Source organism: Petaurus breviceps, unplaced genomic scaffold (assembly GCF_028583685.1).
Source record: "Petaurus breviceps papuanus isolate PSGF00001 unplaced genomic scaffold, PetGlider_PUasm1.0 178, whole genome shotgun sequence".
In the NCBI taxonomy this organism is placed as follows: Eukaryota; Metazoa; Chordata; class Mammalia; order Diprotodontia; family Petauridae; genus Petaurus; species Petaurus breviceps.
The window spans coordinates 14,543,018-14,558,714 of record NW_027185777.1 but is presented as its reverse complement, the minus strand read 5'-3'; the positions used below and the strand labels follow the sequence as shown (position 1 = coordinate 14,558,714).

The following is a 15,697-nucleotide window of genomic DNA, read 5'->3' as shown; positions in this document are numbered from 1 at the left end:
TAACTAATTAGAAAGAGAATGGATTTCCAGTTGGGACCCAAAAATTTCCAAATGGGGAAATAGTATAGTTTGATTAGTGCCATAGCAATGAACAATTTTACTATCCAGATTTTTTGTTTTGTTTCTGTCGCAGAGTCATGATAGTGAAAAACATTATGTTATAACTTTCAGTATATATGGTATAAATTATGTATTGCATAATAAATTATTTATCTTATGCTGTATTATAGCTGAGAAATAATAGTTCAGTACCTTTGTGTTAAGAAGGGAAAGCTTCAATATCAGTGGAGTTGATGAAACTCAGTTATAGTTACTTTATATTTTTTCCCAACAAGTTAGTATTTTAGATAGTCACATTTGCAAGTTTTTCATTCAAGTTCAGATGGTTTTTATAATTTGATTGTTCAAGATTTTAGTTTTCATTTTACGATTCTTAGATTTCTTCAGCAGATTAATATTTGCAAAAATAAGACGAAGTATTTTCATGGTTCCTTTAACAAAGGCCAATAATTCTGCTAGCTTTAAAATCCCGGTAAATGAATTAAAATGTATACTTTGTCTTCTTTCATTTTTTGTGCACAGAAAGCAGTATAAGGGAGATTTACTGAGATAACCAATATAATTGAAAATTATTCCCCCATTAATATCACCTCTTTTTCATACTGAAGTATATGTTACCCAGTCAAGTTGATGAATTTCATCTGCTTTAAAAATAATTCTAAGTCAGTGGTAATTATTGATTTTTCCCCTTTCTCAAGTTTTGCAATATGATAAAGAAAAGTAACAGATAATATTATTTCTCAGAATTTAACAGGTGTGTCTTACTGTGTTGAAATCAGGAGTCTGTATTTCACAAGTGAATTATAATGCTATTACTGCTGTGCTATTTGTCTGAAAGAAAATAGGAGCATGTAGTAATTCATTAGTTAGTAGCCTTTCAGAGCTAAGCCACAGCCCTTTTATCACACATGACAAGCTTGTATTCTGTTGATGATATCAAGGAAGGAAAGAGAATAATTGTGAAGATAGAGACTAACATGTAATAGAAAGGGAAATAATAATCTTTTATTTAAAAGATTTATTATAGAGGAATTCTTACTTCCTAGTGGGGAGGGCTCATCCAGAATGTACGTGGTTCTTTAAGGTTTTGTAAGTCAACATTTAATCCAAGTGCCTATTTGGCCCATTGTACCCTACAGTGTAATATGAGTCATGGTCGAGCATTAGAAGAAAAAAGTTGAAAGAGTGCCTGCCCTTAAGGGACATATGGAGCAGAAAGGACAAAATGAATGCAAATACTCTACAGCAGTAGTGTCAAACCAAATAGAAGGGGGGCCACTAAAGTGTGGGCCACACATTGACTTATAAAACCACATATTAACATCTATATTCTATTGTACCTTTATTTATTTTGTTAAATATTTTCCAGTCACATTTTAATGTGGTTCAGGCTCACTGGAATAGTGTTTGACACCTCTGCTCTAGAGTACCAACTTAAGGTAGCCTAATACACACACACACACACATGTACAGTCATAACCCTAACCCTAAATGCCAAGAGACTATGGAGCCAGACTTGGTGACCAGAATAAGGTGGCATGGGGTGGTTTCATGTAAGTCACAGGCTAATCTGAAGTGAGATTGTATTTTATATTCTGGGGAGGAAATGGTAAAGTTGATTCAGAGGACCTGAATTCAAACCCATGTCAGACATTTTCTACCTGTATAAGTGGGTGAATCATTTACATCTTTTGGATCTCATACATCTTTAATATGAGGTTGTACTTAAGGACCTCTGAAATCTCTTCCAGCTCTAAATTCTGTCTTCATAGAGTTAAGGATTTCAGTGAGTTTGGTTTTGCCACAAAATGGGGGAAAGGGAGACTGTGGGCTTCCAATATGTTCCACTCTTCCAAGATGGTTTTCAGTGCAGCCACTAGGGGAATCGAAAGGGATAAGGTCCCTCTCATCCATAAAATGAGATTGAACTTAATGACCTCTAATCTCTCTTCCAGCGCTCCGTCTGTGATTTTTTAAATTCTGTCTTTGTAGAGTTAAGAAAGATTGGGAGTTGGGTTTTGCCACAAAGAGGGGCAAAGGGAAACCTTGGAGTTCTCTGTTCCCGTATGTTCCAGGATGGTTCTTAGTGCAGACACCAAGGGAGTCAAAAAGGATAAGGTCCCTCTCATCTCTTGGTCCTGCCCTTATTTCCCCCATCATTTTTACTTCTCGTATGGTACTGATAGTCTGCCATTTTGACCACTGCGTTGAGCACTAGTTGGCAGGTCAGTGCGTGGTTAAATTCTGCTGCAATATGAGGGAATTTCAGAACACAAACTCTGTAGATTTGAAGATTATTATCAGCCCAACTTCATGAGATTCAGTCAATTTAACTTGTGTCTGAAAGCAATCAATTGCCTCACTACCAAGCAGATAACAGACAGTTTAGGTTAATGTAAACTGGAGTTTCTTCTAGATACTCCCTGTTCTTGCCTCTTGTGAAGTCCTTGAGCTCCTTTCTGACCTCTTACCAATGCCCCATTCTCAAACTTTCTCAGGCCTCCCATGTTCCACCCTCCACCTTGTACCTGCCGTGGCCACTCTTCTCATCCATCTCTTGCTCTTTTGTCTTCTTCATCATAATTCATAGGTATAACAGCTCACTTTTTACAGCAAATTTTAGTTTACAAAATACCTTCCTCATAGTAGGCTAATACAATCACCATGCCCGTTTTTTATTTGCTCAAGGTCACGGAGCTGAGGAGTCAAAGAATCAGAATTCCAACCCAGGGCTTCCGGCTTGCAGTCATGCCCTCTTCCCACTGCATTGGTTTTCTCCCATTCCCTGTGCCATCAAACCCTGGCTCTGGCACTTGGGCTGCACCGTGAGGCCAGGCAGGACTTCGTTTTCTCTTGTATCCCTTAGCACCTAGCAGGGTGCTTGGCCCTGGTGGACGCTAAATAAATGCTCATCAACAGATTACTGGCTTGGAACCTTGCGGAGAGCTGTACAATAAATATGCAGGAACACCGGGGTTCAAATCCTGGCTCAGACCTTTACTAGCTATTGATCTTGGACAAGTAACTTAACCCTTCTCCGCCTCAGCATCCTCAGCCATCAAGTAATGACCTTAAGGTCTCTTTTTGGCCAAATCTATGAACCTTTAAGTCCCATAGCCTCTCAGAACTTCAGGCTCCTCTTCTGTAAATTGAGGGGAATAGACTCGATCTCCAGATCTATGACCATTAAAGCATGATGCCTACCCAAGCTGCTGATCATTCCTCAAGCATTCATTAAACACCTACTACATGCTAGACCCATATTAGGTATTGGGGACATCTATTGTCTATCAGTGAATTAGAATGTGTGTTAATAATGTATTTTCCTTTTGACAGAATTTTTCACAGAAAAAAAAGAAAGAAAGAAAGAAAAATACTAAAGCATTCTAAAAAATAATTTGTAATCAGAGCTAGAATTTTGAACTCCTAAATTCTGATAATAATTCTACTTTTTATGATGTGTTTGGGCCTCTCTTTCTTAGCCTCTGGAATAGTGTTGTTAAATTGTAAACTCCTAAAGAAGCATGAAAGGAGTTGGGCCCAATGACCGCTAGGGTTCCTTCCAGTTTCTTATCTGTGAACTTTGTATTTTGTAGTAAGGTCCAAATAACATCATCATTATTATTAGTATTTGAAAATTGTTAAGATATTCCATTAAAAAATACAATACGGTCTTATGTAGTCATCCTCCCTCTGAAAAAATTATCCCACTTAGTAGTATTAACCTCCATTTTGCAAGTAGTGAAACAGAATCAGAGCAGAAAAGTGGCTTCTTCCAAGTTGTAATAGAGCCAGTGGTTAAAAAAAAAAAAGTATCTGCTTTGGAGGTCTCCATCTGCTGTCTAGACCATAGAATCATACTATCAGGCATAAGCACTAAGCCATTGCTCAGTGATCAGTATGTAAAAAGGCAATGAGATGAAAGCATCAATCACAATTGTTTTGACTACGAATGGAAATTTCAGTGGAACCAGTGAATCTGACCCAATTTTCCTTCTTTGCCACTGTGAACAGAATTCCTTGACGAGAAGCGCACCACTCCCGAACGACTCCCAAGCACGCAGTGGAGCTCGATTTCATACTTCCTATGACAAAAGATACATCATTAAAACCATCACAAGTGAAGATGTGGCAGAAATGCACAACATCCTCAAGAAATACCACCAGGTAATTTCCCCTTTCCCTATCTTTATGTGGATATCTGAGGGTGGTTATAAATGATGGCTAACTATTATTGAAGCTGAAAGCTTAACTGTATATAAAAAGATGTAGCCAGAAAATTATTGTGTAAGGACAGATGTGACATAAATCTCCTTTCATCAGAAAGTGAATAGGTTTCTTATTAATTAAGATTAATGTTAACTTGCCCCTATAACTGGCATCTAATATGTGAGATTACTTATATCATAAAAAGTAGTGTTTTATATTTATGTAACTTTCAGCAGAGTATCTGTTGTACTTTTCAAATGTGAATAAAACTTCAACAGTTTTACAATCGCCACTACTCACCACCCAAAGGGCTTCTGAATCATCTGCCAGTGCTCTGTCCCATTCATTTTCACTGGGATGTTCTTCTCAGTGTGTCATACGTTCCCCAGTTCTTGTCCTTTGGGTGAAACGATCATCCTGAGCTTAAGTCATTCCCACTTCAGTCATAAAAGGCTCCCAGTTGCTATTGCCAGAAGTTGTTGGCATTTACAAAATATTTTCTTCTACTTATTCTCCAGATCTTATCTTCTCTATCCTCCCAATCTTCTCCTATCCCTAAACCACAAAAAGTATAGCTTTTTTCCCACTGGAGAGGTTTTTTGAGTGGGGAAAGTAAACCTGGGCATCACATTCTGCTTCTTGTCCCCTTTGAATTTCCAGTGTCCCCATCCCATCTCTCAAGAACCTAGGAATGAAGCTACATACATGCATCAACTCAGGAGCGCTCATCTCTGCTTCTCTGGACACAAACAAAATATGGTAGATTGCACAAAAGCGTTGGATGGGGGCTAGAAGATAGGATGTCACTTACCAGACCCTGATTTGAAAAGTGTCGGTCTTTCACAGATAAAACTCTTAACACCCTTCAAATAAAATATCAACATCTTGTTGACACTTTGAGTTCAAAACCTTTTCTCCTCGTGATTTTCATAGTGCTGTAGCTTTCTCTGGTTCATGACATCTCTAGATTAAAAGGAAATAACTGTTTGGTCTAAAAGACTTTCTCTTTAAAATTCCTATAAATTCTAGTGACTGAGGCTTTGTCTATGCAATGTCAAAACAGTAGTTGAAAAGGGAAAATTTGGGTCAGTCATTCAGTTTTGCCCACAGCCTTTTTGGTGACTTTTCCCCCCTAATTGATTTTTTTTCTACTTAATTGAATGAATCCCCTGGATGCTTTGGTGTCATGTAAACACAAGCTTCATTAAGGGGCACTAAAAACAGTGTCAGTAAGAACCTGAAAGCATGTTTTTGAGGACAAGTCACCATGTGCATAATTGAATTGACTGTGTTTAGAAACCATTTTTTAAAAAATTATCATATATGCTTTATGAAGTTTAAATCTTAAATGTGCCCTTCCTTTCAGAGTTTTCAAACTGACAAGACTCTTCAATAACATAAAAATCTTTTTTCATCCTAAGTTATTTGTCTGGGAAGTAAATAATGTTTTAGTTATCCTTTGCTAGAAAGTAGAAATTTCTTTTGAAAAAAATGTTGAGTTAATACAACACTCTTTGAAGATATGCCTTTAATAAGAATACAACATGATGCAACACAATAGACATTTATTAAGGGTCTACTCTTGGGCAAGCACTCCACTGATACAAAGACAAAAACAAGGGAGTCCAGGGACTCTCCCAGAGCTTATATTCTCCTTGAGGGATGTAGTATTCATAAATAAACACTTTAGGGGAGAAAGGATCTATATGAACTCCTTTTAAGGAGTTCTTTATAGTCTACCAATGCAAATCCATCCCCATTCTGTAACTTAAAAGTCCTAGAGAATTGACCTGGGGCACTGAGACTTGAAATACAAATTTGTTTCTGGAATGAGACCTGAACCCAGACTTTTCTGACTCAGGCCAGTTCTCCATCTAGTATGCCATGCTTCCTCTCTCAGATGCCCCAATGAATCCATTAATGTGGAGACTCCCCCCATTTATAGAGATTGCAGCCTATCTGTGCCTTCTGTCCTTTGAGACTATTGGCTGTTTCAGAGATGCTTCACAGAGTGTCCACAGATCTGGAAGCCTTTTCCTAGATCTACGTTTCATGCTTATCAGTATAGCATTCTGATTGCATTTCTGCTTTTCCAGACCCTCTCCTATGACTAATCTTCATCTTTTTTCCAATCATGTTTCCTCCTACATCTTTCCTTGTGGGAAAGTCATTCCTGGGAACTGATTAGTCAGCTTGAACCCAGCAATCATCTTTTCATTGCCCTTTGACTCAGACACAACTTTGATTGCTCATTGATTATGAAACTTCAGAATTCACAGCCATATTGCATCACCAGGAAGAATATTTATTTGAAAAGATGAGTTTCTGTGACAGGTCACAGCCCAAGTTTATTAAAAATATTGTGTAATTTTCCAAATGCAATCCAAAATATATTTTTTCCTGTGTTTTAGCACTTGTGGCAAATACTGTTTCATGGGTTTCCATGAGTCTTCCTGGGCCACACCAGACCCAGTGGGAGCCTCCCTCTATCTTCAACCAAGGTGGAAAAGGCCTCTCTAAGGTACAAGGCAACTTTGAGGCCATCACTCCCTCATTTTCTAGGGGAGATATCTGAGAACTCAGGAGAATGGATAGGAGTCACAACACTTGACAAGGAAGAAGGAAGGCCAAATAGACCTAGGAGGAGCTAATAACAGGAAACTTCGGTGGGAGCGGACAGCATTTGGGTTGTATTCTAAGAGGCATCTAAGAGACCCATAGGATGGCTTCTGAAGCCTCCAATAGATTACGATCCATCTACAGGGCACATCCTGTGCATGGAGCCTGTTTTTATGTCATAATCAAGACAATCTCTTTTCCTCTGTGTACCCTTTGGATTGTTAGGATGATCTCTTTTGAATGACTGGATCTCAGTTGACAATCCCTTCCTCTCAAGACAGGACCACCCTGGGGTTTGATGTAATCAATACAATATCCTTCCCAGACAGGAGTTTTGGAATACCTTACCTTCAATAGGGAATCCTTTGTCATTTTTAGACCCTACAAGTGAGTTAGACCCAGAATGGTAGAGTGGGAAAAGCTTTGCTTATATAATCAAAAGATCCTGCCTCTGATCCTTCTTATCTTTGTGACTTAAGTTCTGGGGTTCAGCATTCTCCTCTGTAAGGAGAGTGGGTTGTGCTAGATGGCTTCTGAAGTTCCTTTAAGCCCTCTGTCTTTAATCCTGTAAATTTTGGGGACCCAGGACCCTTAATAGGAGACATTCTCAGGAAAAGTGATGGATACCTCTGGAAAGCACATATCTCCTTGTTTGATTCCTTACTTAGTGTGAATAATCAATCATTAAAAAAATTACATATGATTACATTTATCAAGGGATCTTATTTGATCCTAATATTTGTGTGACAGATTTTTTGTTGAAGGAGAGCCTTTACAGCTGACTTTTAGCCTAATGTAGTGCTGAACACCTGTAATCCCTGCTCCTGGGGAGGCTTAGGCTGCTGGATCCCTTGAGTTTAGTAAATCTGAGTTGCAGCAGGCTAAGCCAATCAGTCAGGTGTCTGTGGTAAGGCACTAAGTTCAGCAGTAATCTTGTGAGCCACTGGGATTGAATGGTTATCAGGCTGCCTAAAAAAATGTTAAATTGCCCAGATTGAAAACAGAGTAGTCCATGCCGATTGATACTAAGATCAGTACTGTGAGTGGCCTTTGTACTTCTAGCCTGGGTGAGTCTCAAAAAAGAAAAAGTGAAATAATATTAGAAATAAAACTAGCCTAGATTACAGAGCCCCTAGAAAAATAAACTCAAAACCCAATAAATGCGGCAAGATCTTGTGATCATTGCCACTTTCAGCATTTCTATTACTTTATTTAAAATATTTTGGATATTACATTTCTTTTTAAAAATATTTCTATTTACTTCATTAAGTATTTCCCAATTAGATGTAAAAAATTTTTTTAACAATCATTTTTAAAAGTTTTGAGTTCCAGATTCTTTTCCTCCCTTCTGGTGCTTCCAGAAAGCAGGTTCTTTGATTTTAATTATACATATGAGGTCATGCAAAATATATTTCCATATTAGCCATATTGTAAAAGAAAACAGAAACAAAATAAAGCAATGAGAATAAAGTTTTTTAAAAAGTATGTTTCAGTCTGCATTCAGAGTTCATCACTTCTCCTGGAAATGAATAGAATTTTTCATCATGGGTCACTTGAAATTGTATTGAATCATTATCTTAATCAGAGGTCTTTTATGGTTGATTGTCTTTTCAGTATTGCTGTTACTATGTTCTCCTGGTTCTGTTCATTTCACTTTGTATGAGTTCATATATATCTTCTCAGGTTTTTCTGAAACCATCCTGCTCATCACTTCTAACACAATAGTATTCTATCATAATCATATACAATTACTTGTTTAGCCATTCCTCAGTTGATGGACATCCCCTCTATTTCCAGTTCTTTGCCATCACAAAGAGAACTTCTATAAATATTTTTGTGTACATAGATCTTTCCCATTTTCTTTGATCTCTTTGGGATACAGACCTAGCAGTGATATTGCTAGGTCAAAGGGTATGAAGGGTATGAACAGTTTTGTAGCCCCTTGGGAATAGTTTGAAATTGTTCTCTAGAATGGTTGAACTAGTTCACAACTCTACCAACAGTGCACTAGTGTCCCAGTTTTTCCATATCCTCTCTAGCATTTGTCGTTTTCCTTTTCTGTCATGTTAGCCAAGTGTGAAGTATTATCTCAGAGTTTTTTTTAATTAGCATTTCTCTAATCAGTATTGACTTAGAGCATTTTCTCCTGGCTATTGATAGCTTCAATTTCTTCTTCTGAAAACTGCCTGTTCAAATCCTTTCACCATTTATCAACTGGGGAATGGCTCTTATTTTCATAAATTTGGCTCAGCTCTCTACATATTTGAGAAATTAGATCTTTATCAGAGAAATTTGTTGCAAAAAATTTTCCCAGTTTTTTGTTTTCCTTCTATTTCTGACTGCATTAGTTTTGTTTGTGCAAAAGTTTTTAAATTTCATGTAATCATAATTATCTGTTTTACTTCATGTAATCTCTTCTATCTCTTGTTTGGTCACAAACTCTTCCCTTATCCATAGATCTGACAGGAATGTTTTTCCATGCTCTTTTAACTTGCTTGTGATATTATTCTTTACGTCTACATCATTTATCCGTTTTGACCTTATCTTGGTGTATGGTATGGGATAGCAACCATGCTACTGTAAAAATATGATCTTCTGTGAAAAATTGTTTGCCAAAGCTTGCTTGTTTCCTTGTTGTATTTTCATAAAAAACATCCTCAATACTCACATAGATCATTCTCAGATTTGATAAGATGAGGAAGTAGGCACGAGTAGTTTTTATATTCTCTTTGTCACTTTTCTTGTGCATTAATAGCATCCATGATTTTTTTTTATTATTTGAGTATTTTCCCATATCTCAAATATTTTATATTTTTCTTTGTTTCATGAAAAGGGAGATCTTATCTTGGAATCTGAGTTTTCGGCTTTTTAAAAACTTTGATAACAGGATTTCAGTGTAATTGGTTTCTTTTTTTTATCATATTTATTTTACTTTATTCTTTGAAAAACATTATCCTGAGGCTTCGCTAAGATTGCCAGAGGAGATCATGATACAAAAAAAGGTTAAGAACCCCAGATACAAAGCAGTCTCCCAGGGCTTTCAAGATTTCCTTGACCCAGTGTGGTTTTGCTCAGCATGTACATGGTCTCATTCTTCCAGGTGTTCTCGATGTTATCTTCCTCAAGCTTCAGTTTGCTTTTTTTTTTCACATAGTACATCAAGGACTGGCTTGTTAGGGTTCAACTGCTGCTACTGATGAAAGAAAAGTTGTAATAGAAATGTTGGTAGATTTATTTGTTTCTACATCTTTCCCTGCAGCCCACCTTAGCATTGAAGTTACTAAGTAGCACCGTATATTTTGACTTGTCTTTGAATACATTGCTAGGTTCTTCACAGAATTCCTCTTCGTCTTCTACAACAGATATAAACTGGGCTTCTCTCCATAGTGGTATTTTGGCTTGTGTTCAGTAAAATCAAGTCTCAAGAAGCAGTCTGGTTTAGGGGATAGAGAACCAGCTTTGGAGCTAGGAAGGTTTGGGTTCAAGTTCCCTTTCTGACACCTTTTGGCTGCTTTGGGCAAACATGCAGTACACCAATTTAGAGACGTCTCCACTCCAAATGCTCATATGGACTGTGTGCCCAGCCTGTGGTAGAGTCTTCAGAGCTCGTGTCGGTCAGATCAGCCACCCTCGGACACACTATATTGACCCCCAATATCGTAATGTCATTTTGGTCCTCTTTGAGCACAAAGGATAGCATAACTCTGGACAAAACATATGTAACCCTCCAGTGCTCTAAGCCTAGCTTGTCAAATTTAAATAGAAATGGGGGACACTAATATATACATAAAGATCCCCAGGGGACTGCATATTGACTTAGTTTTCAAATGCAATATTATCTGTATTTTATTGTATTTATTTAGTTTGTAAAATATTTCCCAATTTATTTTTCTTTCCTTTATTCATTTACTATAGTTTACAACATTTCAGTTCCACAAGTTTTTGAGTTCCAAATTTTCTCCCCGCTCCCATGGCAGCATGCAATCTGATATAGGTTCTACATATACCTTCACATTAAATATTATTCAAGTTGTAAAGAAGAATTATAACCAATGGAATGAATAATGAGGAAGAAGAAACAAAACGAAATAAAAAAGAGGAAGAGCAAGTAGTTTGCTTCAGTCTGCATTCAGACTCTGTAATTCTTGCTCAGGATGTAGATAACCTTTTCCATCATGAGTCTTTTGGAGTTTTCTTATAACCTTGCATTGCTGAGATGAGTCCCAGTTACTTTTTAATCTGTATCAGAAATGTTATTTAATTATTTTTTATTAATTTGATATTAATTATTTAATTTAATCTGTACTAGGGAGTGTTACTTTTCTAGGCAACTTTAGGACTATTAAGTTGTAGAAAAGGTGCCACTCTGCATTGGTAGTGGAAATTTCCTTACTTAGAAATTCTCTCTTTTTTGTTTTTTGTAGGGGGGAGGGCAGGGCAATTGGGGTTAAGTGACTTGCCCAATGTCACATGGCCAGTAAGTGTTAAGTGTCTGAGGCCAGATTTGAACTCAGGTCCTTCTGACTGCAGGGCCAGTGCTTTATTCACTGCACCACCTAGCCACCCCAAAAATATTTTTAAAAGTTCAGGTTTACAAGCCCCCAGGCTAAGAACTCCTAATCTGAAAATATATACATAAATGTGTGTGTGTGTGTGTGTGTGTGTGTTTTAAAGATCTTCTGCTCAAGAATTTTTGGTTAAAGGAACATTTTGACCACTCTTTGAAGCCTGATCCTTGGCAGGTTCCTTTGTCATGTACTTTGTCAAAGTTTGTAGGAACAGCCTGGCATAGTGAATAGAGAACCAGAAAGACTTGGATTCAAGTCTCTGATAAAGTGATTGTATGACTCTAGGCAAATCACTCAGCCTATCCATGCTCTAAGCAGCCTTCTAAGACTAAGTTTCAGAAAAGTTGCTGACTTACCTTAGTAGAGAATATTTCTTAACAAGAATATTATTTTTACCATAGAGGGCCTCCCACAAAGTATAGTGAGGTAACAAATTGAGATGTGTAAAATGAAAGGCTTTATTCCGCTGCCAAATCCTCCAGTCACCTTTTTAGAGTGACAAACAGATCAAGTGCTTGTGTCAAAAAAGGTCTTTGATATAGGAGTTATCCCAAAAGTCTTAATGTAGCATGAAACTTTAGTAGCTATTAAAGCTTACAGCTACACTAAGGCTTTTGGAACACCCTGCATAGTAGTGGAAATTAGCACACCCAGCAGTGCTGAATGCCTTTTACAGCCACTTGTACAGGACCAAAAGGGTATCTACAGAAGTGTTGTGGTTTCAGAGATTCAACAGGCCCATCCTGAGGCAGGTAATCAGTACGGGCCTCATAACAAGCAATATGAGGAAGTCAGACAGGCATTTGGTATCAGGGAGGTCAGGTAGTAGGGGACAGGTGGATAGCTCAGTGAGAGGGAATCAGATAGAAAGCAACAGATGGAGACCTGACAGCGGGTAGTAAGAATCTAGTTACAGGACTGGGCAGGGAACCAAGGCAAGGGCTTGGACACAGAAAGCAGTACGGGGACTCCGTTACTGGGACTGTTACAGGGCAGGTGTATGGTCACAAGAAACAAGGTAAGACACCAATGACTAGAACTGGGGTATAACCCAAGAGCCAAACCAGCAACAAAGAAGACTTGTTCCTTGTATCATCATCATGCTTCCCCTCCCTGGGAGATAGATATATCCCAGAGCCTGAGCCAGGCAGGAGGTAAAGGAGGTGTATGCTGAGTGAGACAACATGGAAAAATGGAAGGAACACAGGATTAGGAGTCAGAAGACCTATGTTCCAGTTCTGACTCAGCAAACGCTATACAAGCTTTGTGAATTTAGAGTGATCCCAACTTTCTGGAGTGTAAAGACTAGTCCAGACGGACCTGGGGTTTGTATTCTTACTCCAATACTCCAGTATTTACTTGCTCTGTGATCATCAGCAAGGCATTTAGCCTCTCTTGGTTTGATTCTTCATCTGTAAAATGGCAATAACATCCCAGCAGAACCTGCCTTACAGAGTTGTTGAGACTCTAGTGAGATAAAGTATATAAAGTATTTTATAAACTTCAAAGCCCTATGTAAATATCATCTATTATTCTTATTATTTTTTGCTATTTTAGTAAAATGAGGGGTTTGAGATTAGATAATCTTTAAGGACCTTTCTAACTCTTAAGTTCTAGGATTCAATAAATGATCCCAATTTTGGGCCCTGGAGGGATTCCAACCAAGTTGGTCCTTCACAGAAGGAAAAGGAAAAAGTAGAAAAACAAACCCAGAAAACCATTTACCTGGAAAAAAGATTAGGAAGCATTGCAGACAAAAGCAGCAGATCTGAAGGAATGAACAAAAAAGGACTGTTAAAGAATTGTTGGGCTTCCAAAATGTAGTGAAGAAGAAAAGACCCTGACTGCTATATTTCAGGAAAAAAACAAAAAAAAAGTTTTCCATTTACATCAAAAAAGAGAAACAAAGTACAAATTGACCAAATTCACTGGATGTCAAAAGGAGTGAGCAGAAAATTCAACTCATTCAGACAAATCGTTGTCAAAACTATAAAATGACAAGGAAATTGATTTCTCATCTCTGTACATAATGGTCCTAATCTCTTCTAGTATGCCATCACCAAATGTCTATTGAACATCTTCATCTGGATGTTCTGTTGGCATCTGAAATTCAACATATCCTAAATAAAACTCATTCTCTTCCACTCTAAACCTATTGTCCCTTCTTCAAACTTCCCTGTTTCTTTTGAGGTCATCACTACTCTTCCCAGGTAACCAGGTGTACAACCTCAGTCATCCTTGACAATTCTGGTGGTGGTGGTGGTGTCATTTCAGTTTTGTCTGACTCTCTGTGACCCCATTTGGGATTTTCTTGGCAAAGCTATTGGAGTGGTTCGCCATTCCCTTCTCCAGCTCATTTCACAGATGAGGAATCTGAGGCAAACAGGGCTAAGTGACTTAGCTAGGGTCACATAGCTAGCATGTCTGAGGCCAAATTTGAACTCTGACACCAGAGCTGATGCGCTATCCGCTGTACTCCCTAGCTGCCCATGGCAACTCTACCACTGACCTTAAGGAAAGCACTTAGCCTCTCAGCCTTCTCAGCTGTAAAATTACAGGTTAAACTCAATTACCTCTAAGGTCCCTTCCATTTCAGAACCTATGACTTTATAAGTCTATGACCCACATACTTAATCACTTGTGAAGTCTTACTGATTCTGTCAAGACAATATCTCTCATCTGTTCTCTTTTTAATCTTATTTTAAAAAATTGATCCCTTTACATCAAAGTAATTGTATAATATATACTTCCCTACCTTATTGAATCTTCCTTGTAATGAGGGGTGAGGGGGGAGTTTGGCATAACTAACAAAGGAACTAAGTACGACTAACCTTGTCATAATCTGTACCCATGTTCCCCATCTGTCTTCCAAAAGGAGAAATGTGTTAGCCTCATCTGTTCTCTGAGTCAGTGAAATCACAAATCCAGCCACCTTTTAGTTATATTTTCATCTGCATCCTTGTAGTTAGTGTTTATACTGGCTTTTTGGATTTGCTTTATTTGTTCTCCATAACCCCACACAAATCTTCCTGTTTCTCTTGCTTCCTTGTATATATTGTTTCTTAAGGCATAATGATTTTCTGTTACCTTCAAACACAACAGTTTGGTTAGCCCTTCCCAAATTGGTAGGCACCCTGTTTGTTTTTAGGTTTGTTTGTTTTTTCCCCATCATAGTAATATTGTGGAGATTTTGTTACATATGGTTGGTGCCTTTCTTTAAGTGATTAACATCTTTGAGCAAAAATTCACATTAGGCTATACATTTACTCTAATGGCTTTTACCCTGGTATAGACTGTATATCACCTTTCTTCTAGTCTAAGTCAAACAGTTTCCCAATTGTTTTCCACACTTCCACCATTCCATCCTCCATATAACTGCCAACATTTTCTTCCCAAGACAAAAGTCTTCCTTGGGCACCTTATTGGTTCCTTTTTTCTCTAGGATAAAATGCAAATTTCTTAGTCACATGCTTAAGATATTCTACAGTCTTGTTTTATATTAATTCCCTTCACAGAATCCATGTTCCCACCCAGAATGGACTGCTAGCAGTTTCCTGAACTTGGCATCCCATCTCCTGACTCCCTTAATTTACACAAGCTATTTTACGTGCCCAGAATTCATTCCTTTCTTATCTTCACCTCTCAGAGTCCTTATAGTTCTTTAAAGTTCAGCTGGATGAGCATCTTGGTTCCTTCCCCAGTGCCTTAAGCATATCTACATCTGTGTTCATACACACATATACCACCTACTTGTTAGTGCTCTCTACCTTTCTTTGTACACGCACACGCCACACTATCACCCCTTTTACCACACACACACACAACACACACACACACTTCAAGTTTCTTAAGAGCAGAAACTGTTTAGTCTAGTTTTGGTCTTCACATCCCCACCAGTCTAGCACCATGCCTTCAATATAGTTGGTGTTCACTGAATTGAATAACAAGCAGCCAAGGACAAAGGAATCACTGTCAGAAAATGGATTCCAGTTTCACAAGATTTTTCTACTAAAACAAGAAAGGGCAGAAGAAGCTGGAATGTTATGCAGTAGAAAGAACATTATTGTCTGGGAACATTGGTTGTTTTTTTTTTCCCATTAATTCCTTAACTATTTCCAATGTTTTTTAAAGAACCCCTCTAAAGGATCCTTAAATATGTATTTTCTATGGAATTCTTCAATGTAACACTATAATTTTCTTTACCAGCCCATCCTAGCATATCATTATGGTGTTATTCTTGC

General features: G+C 37.9%; 1 protein-coding gene across 2 annotated transcripts in view; it reads left to right on the top strand.

Moving 5' to 3' along the window:
* The window catches only part of PIP4K2A (phosphatidylinositol-5-phosphate 4-kinase type 2 alpha), a 212,579-nt gene that overhangs the window by 141,904 nt on the left and 54,978 nt on the right, over positions 1 to 15,697 (top strand). For both annotated transcript variants that reach the window (XM_069086294.1, XM_069086295.1), the window contains one exon: positions 4,075 to 4,227. In XM_069086294.1, coding sequence (XP_068942395.1) covers positions 4,075 to 4,227 — 153 coding nt within the window. The remainder of the gene's footprint in view (positions 1 to 4,074; positions 4,228 to 15,697) is intronic.